The sequence below is a fragment of the Alnus glutinosa genome, chromosome 5 (assembly GCF_958979055.1).
Source record: "Alnus glutinosa chromosome 5, dhAlnGlut1.1, whole genome shotgun sequence".
Classification (NCBI taxonomy): Eukaryota; Viridiplantae; Streptophyta; class Magnoliopsida; order Fagales; family Betulaceae; genus Alnus; species Alnus glutinosa.
The window spans coordinates 16,108,733-16,122,170 of record NC_084890.1 but is presented as its reverse complement, the minus strand read 5'-3'; the positions used below and the strand labels follow the sequence as shown (position 1 = coordinate 16,122,170).

General features: G+C 41.5%; 1 protein-coding gene across 1 annotated transcript in view; it reads right to left on the bottom strand.

Annotated features, from left to right (window-relative positions):
- The window catches only part of LOC133868174 (phosphatase IMPL1, chloroplastic), a 48,108-nt gene that overhangs the window by 1,332 nt on the left and 33,338 nt on the right, over positions 1–13,438 (bottom strand). Inside the window, exon 9 of the mRNA XM_062304996.1 lies at positions 7,118–7,219. Within this exon, the coding sequence (XP_062160980.1) occupies positions 7,118–7,219 (102 nt within the window). The remainder of the gene's footprint in view (positions 1–7,117; positions 7,220–13,438) is intronic.

Sequence of the window (13,438 nt, the reverse complement as noted above, 5' to 3'; positions counted from 1 at the left end):
AGTGGTTTTTCTATAAGGTGATCGTAAAAGCACTTGAGATCAAAGAGTCCAAAAGTCCCCAAACTTGTGTCTTCGTTTTCCTTCTATTCTGAACGGCATGTATGAGTTGGCTCTTGATGCTATAGATCCCTATACTAGATATGTGAGGTGTCCCTAGATGTGGAAAAGACAATGACGTGTCACCGTGGGGGTTTTCCTCATAAGCTTCTCATGCAAGGTAGTGGGTGAACTCCATGTGGCTCAATCTGATGTGACGTCTACTTTTCCCACCACCGAAGGGCTTGAAAACGATGAAGAGACAACCTGGGGTTTTACACCTCGAATGGCAACTAACAGGGTTTGGCTCTAGCGATCACCATGGACGAATGAGATGATATCTAGCCCTGTCTCTATTCTGGCGAACACCGAACGTGGTAAGGGGCGAGTCATGTTGCTTATAGATATAGGTGTCTAGCGGGCCTTGATATCTTAAGTGGGCCCAGGGGCCTAGAAAGTGGCTTTTGCATGGATATGGGCAAAGGATAGGCTAGTGGCCCATGTCCCAACAAGCATCATCAAAGGTTGGTTGGTAAGTTGATTTTGTTGAAAATAACGGACCTTTCTATATTGGGTCCTCCTTGGTTGCATTTTATTCTCTGATTTTATTCTGATTGTATTGTCTATTTTCTTTCCATATTAGTTCGTAGGGTTTCTCTATTTAAACGATGTAATAGCATGAGGTTATTATGTAATAAGAATTATTCTTCTTCCTCTACATTTCAACATGGTATCAAAGCCAACCTAGGGTTTCGTTCGTTTCTAGGTGCTTGGGTTCTCCACTGCTTAATCATTCTCTGCCGGACCACTGTTTTGCAGTACCTACCCTTTGGGCTTGTGCAACTAAATGTGGCGCACCATAATCTAGGTCGCACAACCCACAAAAGGTATTAAAGGCGTTCTCTGGGCCGTTCCTCCGACGAATAGCGGCGTTTTTGGTGAACACCGATTCATCCCGAATACTACTCAGTGTGTTTGATGGATCAATTATAAACAAGGTGGCCTTCCTTGTTCTGTTCGGCGAGTTCTGGTTCACCCTGGAGTTTTTGAGGCCTACCGGCGGATGTGAGCAACGGCACGTGGAGCTCTGGCGACAGCGAGATGGTTCTTTCTCAGCTTGAATAAACGACACGTCGTTTATAACAAAACGACATGTCGTTCATAACAAAACGACATGTCGTTCAGAAGGGGTTCCAGGTTGGTCGTTCACCCTGCTAAACGACTTGTAGTTTAGGAAAAAAAATAAAATAAAAAATCTGATTGCAGAATGATTAATCTATTTTTATGGCTCAATTTCTAGTTCTCTTTTCCTTGTAATTTTTTTTGAGTCCACCAGTTGTGTTGGAGCACTATAGTTGGTAGGATGTCTGATTCAAAAAAGTCGGAGACAAATCAGACCAAAAGGGGTAGAAAGTCAGGTGGTGACCTCCCTCGGTAAAAATCCAACTCTTCAAATCATAACTGTCAATTTGGATGGGCTCAATTATCTTGCTTGGTCACAATCAGCTCTTGTATCTAATAAGAGTAGAGGGAAGATGGGATACTTGAATGGCAGAATTCAAGAACCACAGCCCAATGATCCCGCTTACGATAAGTGGGAAGTAGAAAATTCCACAGTTATGTCATGGTTATTGCATTCAATGCAACCAGAAATCAGTCATGGGTATTTATTCCTCCATACGGCCAAAGAAGTTTGGGATGCTGCTGCTCAGACATATTCCAAAGTAGGAAATGCTGCACTGAAGTATGACTTGAAGCGTCGGATCCATGGCCTCACGCAAGGTGATTCTCTAGTAGCCACTTATTTTCATAAACTCCGTAGTTTGTGGCGGGAGTTAGATCATTATCAGAATTTGCAGCCTATGTGTGCTATTGATGCCGCTCAAATTAAGAAGATGATTGAAGAAGAACGCATTTATGAGTTCTTGGGTGGATTGAATTCAGAGTATGATCCTGTGTGGGTTCAGATTTTTGGGAAGGAGCCTCTTCCATCACTACAAGAGGTGTTTTCTTACATTCAAAATGAGGAGAGTTGTCGTAACACTATGCTTCATTCCAGTTCACAGTCCAAATCCGCTCTTGTGGGTGCATCTCAACGCACTTCAAGCAACAGTTCCAGATTTTGAGATAGGGACAGAACAGCAGATGCGACCTCAGATGACAGAGACAAATTATTCTGTGACCACTGTAATAGGTCACGACATACTCGGGAGACTTGTTGGAAGCTTCAGGGCCGTTCTACCCGAGGTCGTGGGGGTCGCACAGGTGGAGGATTCAAACCTCGAGCCCATCATACTTCCACACTTGATACTTCTTCCTCTACTACAGATATAGGGGGACTGAGTAAAGACAAGGTAGAAGCACTCCATCGACTTATTTCTCAATTGGACACACGTGCTACTGCAGCATCATCCTCCGCTCTTACAGGTAATTTGGCCACTGCTCTGAATGTGTCTGCTACTCTGCTTGATGATCTGTGGGTCATTGACTCTGGTGCCTCTGATCATATGACTGGTATGTCTTCTTTATTTTCGTCATATAATCCTTGTTTAGGCAGAGACAAAGTTAGAATAGCTAATGGTTCTCTGTCGCCAATATCGAGTAAAGGATCTATTTCTATGACCCCTTCTATGACCTTGGCCTCTGTTCTTCATGTCCCTAACCTTACTGCTAATCTTTTATCCATTGCATGTATTACCATTGAGCTAAATTGTTGTGTAATCTTGTACTCTTACTATTGCTTCTTTCAGGACCTAGCCAAAGGGAAGATGATTGGCAGTGGTACCTTGAAGGATGGCCTGTACTATTTGGACTCTCAACCCAAAACACATGGTCGGCTCATACAAGCTTATCATGCAATTCGGGCGGATGACTTGACAGCTAGAATCTGGTTTTGGCATCAACGTTTAGGGCATCCTTCGTTTTTAATTCTGCAACACGTTTCCTGCATTATTTTTGCATAATAATGTTTCCAAGTTTCAATGTGAAACTTGTGAACTTTCCAAACACCATCATGTGTCTTTTTCTCCTAGTATCAATAAAAGTGATGTGCCTTTAGTTCTTATTCATACTGATGTGTGGGGTCCTTCACGAGTAGATTTTTTATCTAGTTATCGGTGGTTTGTGTCTTTTATTGATGATTTTTCCCAGACCACATGGGTCTACTTGTTAAAGGACAAAAGTGATGTGTTTTCTGTGTTTTAGATGTTTTATAAGATGGTTCAGAGTCAGTTCAATGCCACAATTAAAATTGTTCGCTCTGACAATGGAGGCGAATATATGTCTGGTAATCTCGAGGCCTATTTTCACGAACAAGGCATTATCCACCAAACCACGTGTTGATACTCCGCAGCAAAATGGTGTGGTTGAACGAAAAAATTGGCACCTGTTAGAGGCAACTCGTTCCCTTATGCTTGACACGCATGTTCCCAAATCTTATTGGGGGGATGCCTTACTACTACATATCTCATCAATAGGATGCCTTCTCAAATACTAGATTTCAAAACACCCATCGATGTGTTGTCCCCACCTCTCTCTACTGCAAAAGGTGTTTCTCCAAAAGTTTTTTGTTGTGTTTGCTTTGTCCATATTCATGGTCCTACTACGAATAAGTTAGACCCCTGATCCCTCAAATGCGTCTTTGTTGGCTACTCTCCCACTCAAAAGGAGTACAAATGTTATCATCCTCCATCCAGAAAATACTGTCTCTATGGATGTCACTTTCTTTGAACAACAATCCTACTTCTCGTCCACCCCTACTCCTCTTCAGGGGGAGAGTCAGATTGAAGAGGATTTTTTGACTCTGTTACCTGTACTTACTCCTATGCCAGAGCTGAAGCAACAACAGGTTACTAATGAGTCTCCAACTGAACCTAGTGATTAGCCATCTGCATCACCTGTGGAAGAGTTGAGAGTTTACTCCAGACACCAGAAAGCTAAGACCATTCCTGATGCTACATGCCAAATATCTGATTCGGGCTCAGGTACTACTCCTTCAAGTACTACTCCGTCTACTTTTGATATGAATTCTGTAATACCTGTTGTCAATGATACAAGTCTGCCCATTGCACAACGCAAAGGAGTTAGGTCATGTACACACCATCCAGTTTATGATTTTGTTTCTTATCAACATCATCTCTCTTCACCATATCATTCCTTTGTACCCAAATTGTCTTTTGAGTTTGTTCCTAGAAATCTACAGGAGGAACTTAGTGATCCAAAATGGAGGATAACGATGCATGAAGAGATGGAAGCTCTTCACAAGAACAAGACTTGGGATTTGGTCAAATTACCTAATGGAAAGAAGGTTGTTGGCTGCAAGTGGGTGCTCACTATCAAGCATACGGCCGATAGTTCTGTGGAACGATACAAAGCCATACTTGTTGCAAAAGGCTTTACTCAAACCTATGGAATTGATTATGAGGAAACATTTGCACCTGTAGCAAAGATGAACTCAATTAGGGTTCTATTGTCTATAGCTGCAAACTTGGATTGGCCTCTACATCAATTTGATGTGAAAAATGCATTTCTTCATGGAGACCTAGAAGAAGAAGTTTACATGTAAATTCCCCCTGGATTGGAAGATTTGTCCTTCACAGGAAAAGTGTGCAAACTAAAGAAGGCTTTGTATGGCCTGAAACAATCTCCAAGAGCATGGTTTAAGCGGTTTTCCCGGGCTATGCAAAGATTTGGTTACAAGTAGAGTCAGGCTGATCATACACTTTTCATCAAGCATTCTTCTCAAGGAAAGGTAACAGCTTTAATTGTGTATGTTGATAATATTGTCTTGACAAGCAATGATGATGGGGAGATGCAGAACTTAAAACATCGCCTTGCAAATGAGTTTGAAATAAAAGACTTGGGGACTCTGAAGTACTTTCTGGGCATTGAGGTAGCAAGGTCAAAGCATGGTATATTTATCTCCCAACGAAAATACATACTCGATCTTCTTAAGGAAACAGAAATCCTTGGGTGTAAAGCTACTGACAATCCAGTAGAGATAAATGTTAAACTGGGAGAATGTGGCGAAAGCCCCTTGGTGGATAAGGGCAGATATCAGCAAGTGGTTGGGCGATTGATTTATCTATCACATACCCGTCCAGACATTGCATATGCTGTTAGTGTGGTGAATCAATTCATGCATTCTCCGAGAGAGCCTCACATGGAAGCTATTTATCGCATTCTTCGCTACTTAAAATCCTCACCAGGTAAGGGACTGTTGTTCTCTCAACATGATCATTTTAAAATAGAAGCCTATACAGATGCAGATTGGGCTGGCTCGATTATAGATCGAAGGTCTACATCAGGTTATTGCAAATTTGTGGAAGGTAATTTGGTTACGTGGCAGAGCAAGAAACAATCTGTGGTTGCCAGATCTAGTGTAGAGGCGAAATTTAGAGCTATGGCTCAAGGAGTGTGTGAAACATTATGGTTGAAAATACTCTTGACAGAGCTTGGGTTTGACTCCAAGGACTCAATGCGACTGTATTGTGACAACAAGGCAACCATCAGTATTGCTCATAATCCAGTCCAACATGACCGAACTAAACATGTTGAGATTGATCGACACTTCATTAAAGAAAAACTCAGAGAAGGTATCATCTGCACGCCATATGTGAAGATTGGAGAACAATTGGTGGATATGTTGTCAAAGGGTGTTTCTAGTGGTACTCTTCATTCAACCTTATCCAAGCTGGGCATGCGAGACTTCTATGCCTCAGCTTGAGGGGGAGTGTTGAAAATAACGGACCTTTCCATATTGGGTCTTCCTTGGTTGCGTTTTATTCTCTGATTTTATTCTGATTGTATTGTCTATTTTCTTTCCATATTAGTTCATAGGGTTTCTCTATTTAAACAATGTAATCGCATGAGGTTATTATGTAATAAGAATTATTCTTCTTCCTCTACATTTTAACAAATTTATCTTCATGTCACCTTCCAAGACATCACTTATGTTGTTGGTGTTGTTAATCAATTCGTGCATGCTCCTCATAAGCCTCATTGGGAGGTTGTATCTTGGATTCTTCAGTACCTAAAAAGAGCACCAGGTAGGGGGTTGTGGTATAGGCAGTCATCTCTCATGACTGTTACTGGGTTTTCTGATGCTAATTTGGCAAGCAACCATATTGATAGACGATCTAAATCTGGTTATTGTATGTTTATTGGTGGTAATTTGGTTACTTGGCGCAGTAAGAAACATAATGTGGTGGCTCATTCCAGTGTGGAAGCTAAGTATTGTGCCATTACCCATACTGCATGTGAGATGTTATGGGTTCACACTCTACTTCATGATGTAGGTGTTGGCGTGCCTTCTCCTATGCAGATGAATTGTGATAATCAAACCGCTTATTGCTAGTAATCTAGTGTTTCACGAGTGTACTAAACACATTAAAGTTGATCGCCATTTTATTCAGGATCTCTTAATGCAAAAGCATATTTTTACTCCTTATGTCAAGTCTGGGAATCAATTAGGTGATATTCTTACCAAACCATTGGCTCCTTCTTCCTTCAGCAGTCTTTGTTCCAAGCTGGGCATGTTTGATCTCTATGGTCCAACTTGAAAGGGAGTGTTAGAGTTCTTGGGTTATCGGTCATTGTTGTTAGTGTTTTAATTTTTTATCTTTACTGTAGGTTCTCTTTTGGAACATTCCAATAAGGGCAATTGTGAAATTCTATCGATGTATCTTGATAATATAAATAAGTGAAGGTGTGCTAAGGAAAATATATCCTACGCACATGGCGATTATTTCTCACAATCTCTCTCTCTTCTTCTCTTTTTCTCCAACCCTAACCGAAGATATTCAACTTGTGCCTTTTTAACAACAAATAAAATGAAAATAAGAAAGGTTTCTTTTTCTTTTTCTCTTTCCTTTTCCTTTGAGAGGTTGGGAAAGGAAACATTAGTCATCCTAATTTTTTTTAGCAAGTAATAGAAATTTTATTAATAAAAATTGGAAAAGTACACGGGACATCCAGTTTTCTACATCACCAATGTAAGATTTATTGGGTGTCGACAGTGAGAAAACTTATTGATAATAATATTAACTAAATAATTGTGGAAAAGCAACCAGTGATAATTAACCTTTTCATGCAGAACACCATTGGATACTAAAATAGATCTATCAAACACACAAAACTTTCCACCGTCCATGCGAGTAACTGCACCACCAGCTTCTTCAACTATCTGCATTAAAGAGTAATGAAACAATTTCAACAAACAAGCAAATTTGGAACACCTTGATTCCTTCAAATCTCAATGAAACATGTTGATTATTTCAATTTTCACCAGGGGTTTCTCCTCTGGAAGGATATCTTTCAAAGTTTGGTATAAGCATAAAAAAACTTTTAAACAAATCCTGAGTTTGAATTATCTCTAGTATCTACTAACTGTGGGATGTTCAACCTAATGACAGCTGGTAAGTTAACCACATGTTGACAACAAACCCATTTATACCCTAACACTGTTTATTCAAACAATTTCTTAAGTACAGCTCTATTTAAACTTAAAACATTGTGCAGAAGTACAAGGGCAGAATACCCTTCTCTTACAAAAAAAGACCAATACTTGACATCCCTTCACTCGCTATGCTACTTCTGTGTACATCCATAATATAGTGAGTTTCCAAATTGACACATAATTGTTCTTTTCTATGGATTTTGGAGAGTCTCCATGTCCAACACCCTGTTTACATGTTGAAAGAGGAAATTGCATCTCTTGTCAACAGATCATAGTATATACAAGACTTTTCCATTATTTCGTATTTATATGTGATCCCTAAATCCTGTTGGAATAATAAAACATTTATCCTTGAACTATCTCTCTGTTAAGGTGGATTTTGGTCTGTTGCATGCAGTAGAGAATGACTGTCCAAAGCAATGGAAGAAGGTTAAACAACAGAACCAAAAGCTTATGCCAAAAACTCGCATGTGGTAGAGAATGACTGTCCAAAGCAATGGAAGAAGGTTAAACAACAGAACCAAAAGGTTACTGCCAAAAACTGCTACAGCTTAAAATTGACTCCTTGCTTCTTGATTCAGAACTAGGTAGGAAACCTCTGGCTCCAGAGGGCCAGCAAGATTCCTCCCTCCCTCCCTCGAATCTCACAGAGGTTATTACACAGAGATCATATAAAATTTAACCAGAATTGAGAATGCTTTTTAGTGTTGGGAGGGAACATGGACATGATCAAGAGCATTTCCCAGTTTTCCCTCTAGCTTTTCACTTTGGTTTTCTCTAGCTTTCTATTTGTTTTCAATATCTCAGAAAAGGGCTCAATGCACTTCTAGACCAAGTTCTTGTGGGTGATTTTCAGGAATAAGGCCTTACAGAACTTATTTGTCCTCGACTCCTCTTAGAATATTATACTGAGAGATCCAGCACCATGGAGTAAGTTCCCCTAGGTTCAGAGTTCAAGGAAGGGTCACCTCAAGGGCCCTCTGTAGCTTGCAGCCTTGAGTGGCTCAAGGAATTAACTCATCCTAGTACCCATTCCTTTTTAGGAGACACTTCCCTTAGGAATGAGCATTAGGAAAGGTGTTGAGCCAAAGTAGTACAATCCATTTTTTGGGTGCAGGCTGAAGGCAAAATATTTCTTAAAAACTTCTCCTAAAGTATCATCAAGCTGAAAATTAGGAAAGGTGTCGAGCCAAAGTAGTACAATCCATTTTTTGGGTGCAGGCTGAAGGCAAAATATTTCTTAAAAACTTCTCCTCAAGTATCATCAAGCTGAAAATTAGGTTGGCTGGGAGACTTCATCAATGGGGTTAAGTTCGGAAATCAAGGGGAAGGACAGATGTCTACAGAGGCAGGGTGCGGGGTCCCAAATACCCACACCCCTTCTTGCTGGGGCCTGAATGATTCCCCATGTGACCCCATTCCTGCCATACCATACCCTGTGGCATCCCCAGGATTGTGGCTTGGGTCCAAGTATAGAGTACAGACCAACAACTAAGCACAGCTGACTTATGGAGAACAGTACGTTACATTCCATTGACATGGAGTGTTTTTTTTCTGCCCCTTGTAAATGCTCCTGTATGTTTGGTGGGTCTCTCATGAACAAGAGCAAACATGGTAATGAGTAAGACCGGACAGTGATAGTTGTCTCTTGTGCAGCAGCCAGTGATTATTCCATCTGATGCAGAATGGTGTTTTGCGAGGTATATGGGGATGGAAGGTGGATTCAGCCAGAAGACCATGGTCATTCAGCTTGGAATAGCTCGGAGAGCAGGTGATGAAGTTTCAGCGTCTGTGCTTGCATAGAGGCTTGCAGCAGATGGGTTTTTGGCGAGAAACCTTTTCTTTATGTAGCATGGGACTTCTAAATTCAAATATTGGGCCTGGACTAAAGTGGATCCCAAAAGTGACAACCAACAATATCTTTCGAAGAGTTAAACAAGCTGCAGGTTTATGCAGTTTAGTGAGCTTCAAGGTAGTGGGAAATAATGAAAAAGGGCACCATTGTGCAATAACATTTACTAAAAACCTTAATTTTTTTTTTTTGATAAATAATGTCATATTATTAAAAAGCACAAAAGGGCGCGACCCTAATATACAGGAAGTATACAAAAGTGCCCTTAAAAAGAAGAAATAGAAGAGCAAGAATTAAAAATTTTGCAAACGTAACACGATTCGGGCTATGATGAGCCGAGACCCATACAAATAAAGTATTAAGCACGTTTCGGCGCAACTCCCGGCACCGACATTTTTACATCTTCAAAGTGCCGAGCATTCCTCTCACGCCAAAGACCCCACATGACACAAAGGAATCTGCTTCCAAATTTGCTTAACTTGACCACGACCCAACGAATTGCCCCAACTACTCAACAAATCCAGCATCCGTCGCGGCAAAACCCACTCCACCCCAAACAAAATATAAAAAAAGCTCCATATATCCCGTACAACATCACAATGAAGTAAGAGGTGGTCAATGAATTCTCCACTCTTCTTGCACATACAACACCACTCAACCACCACTATATTACGCCTACGCAGATTGTCATGCGTCAAGATCTTTCTTAAGGCTGCTGTCCACACAAAAAACGACACCCGCGACGGAGCCTTAACACACCAAATACTCTTCCAAGGAAATGAGGAAACCTCTTGATTAGCTAAGGCTTTATAGAATGACTTCACTTCAAAATGCCCATTCTTAGAGAGACTCCAAACTAACCTGTCAACCTTACATTTCCATCCTTGAGAACCAATTGTTGAGAAAAAATGAAAATAAATATATAATAATTGTTATACAACTCTTGACACAACTCTTGTCCAACTTTGCCTACGTGGCAATTTTTTTATTTTTTTACTTTTTTTCAAAAAACGATGGAACAACTGTGGGGGAAAATGCTAGGTCATTTTTTTGAAAAAAATGAAAAAATAAAAATAAAAATAAACTACTACGTAGGCAAAGTTGAACAAGAGTTGTACAACAATTATTTCTCTTACAGAGTATGGCGCTTATAAACATATAATTTTTTACTCTGTATGGTATCAGTTTTTATCTCACCATGTTTAGGATAGATGAAGTCATGTACAGGTGTCAGTTATGGATGCATCTATAGATGTCACATTGACCTATAAGTCTTCAGACGAGGGGACTCAACCAAAGTGTTCAAGTACCAAAAAAATTGGGTGTGGGTACTGATTTGGAAAGGGTTGGAGAGTGGGAAAGGGGTAGTTGCCAAAGAAAAAATAACTGTGATGATGTGTAATGATATTAAACAGAGTCATTTTTCTGTTTGGTAAAGTCACTAGTTTTAAGAATTGCAGCACCACTTATGCGATTGTTCCTTCACCAATGGCCTAATCTTCCACCGGTGACCACCCAACAACCCTCCCAAAATGAAGAGAAAGAATCCTTTTTTCTTTTCTTTTCTTTTTCTTTGTTTTGTCTCCTTTCCCCTCATTTGAAGATAAGGGTACAGTACAGCCATGTCCCTAGAGTCTTCCTGTTGTACATAAACAGGGGTACTCTCAGGTTGAGTGCCAAGTACATGTTACAGAAGTATCACCTGGTAGATCAATCCCCCATTATATTGGGCCAAGATGCTGAGAGCTAGCATTCAATCCATTAATAGATACTTCTACCCTTTCAACTCACCCATCTGGGTGTAAAAGTACACCTAAAGAGAGAGAGAGAGAGAGAGAGAGAGAGAGAGAGAGAGTGGTAGAAGTATAATTTCTAAACAATATTTAGAACCTAACTATATTAGAAGTCTAAGCTCGTATGTATTAATTCTCAGGATCAGTTAAGTTCTCAGAGAGAAAAATGAGGTCGAAATAAAGGTTTCATTGTCAGTTTAGAATCCTTAGATTTGTCTTTCAATGGCGAGATCTTTGTGCTGGTGGTCGGTCGAAGCTAAGGAATTCGCTTTGTCAGTGGTCGGTGGCTTCACAAGGATCAGAATTTATGAGAAACATCAAGGAGTGACGAGTTCCATTCTTTTAGACAAAGACGAGGCTGCATGGTTGCTCAAGTTTTTCCAGGATTTGGTAATAGTTCAAGACCGTAGACTATTCTGGAACCAATCCATTTCCGGTTTCCCTCGGATTCTTGCGCAACAATGCTCAAATAGGCACGGGTTTTTTCTTATCATAGAAGAATATGAGGGTAGGAGAAGAAGTAGTTCTATCTTGGTGCCGAAAGGGAGAATTGGTGAAGGTTGGGAGCGCTTTGGGGTGGAGCTTCGTTTAGCTTTCAACTGTCTTCTCGCTGGACCTTCAAGCTATTCGAAGCAACCTCGTTTGACAGATAATACACATTCCAAGCCTAAACCCAAGTTGAGGAGGAGTTTTACTGAGGTTTTGAGGTCCTCTTCGCTGAAGGTAGAACACTTCAGTCCTTCCAACCGCCCTCTTGCTAAGGTCCCAAGAAGGCTCGCTGATCCTATGGTTGCCAGGGTTACGTTGACATCTTCTGCTGCAGTCAAAGACAGCCAGGCGAAGTCTCCGGCAAAGTGCCTTTGTGTTCGGGCAAAAGCAATAGCGAAGCCTGTTACGGCAAAGTCTGCTTCTTTGGTGAAGGATTTTCCGGCGAAGGCTTTTCTGCCGAAGACAGCTTCGGCGTCTCTCTTTGCTTTCGCCGGGAAGAGTGTCCGGTTCCAGTCTTAGGGGTAGGACGACTGGTTCTAGCTTCCCTACGTTAACCTCTGCAACACGCAAGTCACATTTCGGTGAAAGCGATCTTCGCAGCTTCAGGAAGACGTTGGAGAGACTGCATGCGGAAATTGGGCATTGTCTATTGGATTTGTACCTGCTGGAAGATGGGCTGCTGGGTAACGGACCTAAGCCTCCCAGTTCTAGCTCCTTACCCAAGACCCAACCTGATTCGCTAGGCTCCACAGTTCCCAAGCCCATTTCCAAAAAGCACTCGGGACCCTTGTTAGCCCAAGATCTTTCAGAGACAGCCCAAGTCCCAAAAGATTCAAAAGGTAAAGCTCCTTTGTCTAGCCCCTGCAAGAGACCCAAGCTTTTTGTCAAGGCCAAGGCTGGTTCTGGTTCCAGCCCTTTCTCAATTCGCCCTTCCTTGTTGGACGTCGAAACTTCTACTTCCATTGTGCGTGCAGAGAATATAAGTTTGGGTTCTGGCGAATCGACTTCTACGGACAAACCAGGTGTTTTGGGCCGGGTCTATCAACGTTGCAACGTAGCATACCCACAATCTATGGCGGTCTGGAGAGTAAAGCAGCGGCAAACTACGTCTGATGCGGGTGCTAGTCGGAGCCGTCCTATGATTCCGGTGTCTGAGGTTGAGTAGGGCGGAGGGAGAGAAGTACCGAAGGCCACGATGTCTACTTTGAGACAGACGGAGGTATTGCCGGTTATTTCACGTGGGTTTGTCTCAAATTGTTGTCGCCAGTCTGGGTTTGGCTCAGCTGAAGTTGGAGAGAGCACTGAGTTAGTGGAGTTCAGTTCTGGTGTTGGAAAGTGTTCTTCACTGATTTTATCGGAAGCTGGTGGAGGTCTTTTGATGGCTCCTCATACCTCCTGCTTGTCGTTGTGCCTTGTGTTTACAGAGCTAGTGGATCAGAGGCAAGAAGAATGCAATCTTGAGCTGGTGGTATGTCGGTCAAAAGAGGATGAAGTGGGTGGCTATGCAATAGAAGCTTTTCCAGTGGAAAAACAAGTGGAGAGTTGTGAACCGATGGTATTAACACCACTGGCAGTGGAAGGAATAGATGGGCAGAGGGTGTCTCCTAGATGGGTGGTGGAAAGAGTCAAGAATTTTTATCAAATTATAGGATTATCTTGTGAAGGTTTTGAGGATAAATTGGTTGCAATATTTGAGGAGATTGAAGCTGCCAGAGACCGTTCTTTGGAAGGTTCCAAGACAAAGTTTCCGTCTTCTCAAAGGGTGAAAGGGCAGCGGGAGTTAAATAGGCTAGCTTGGTCCATTAACTACGA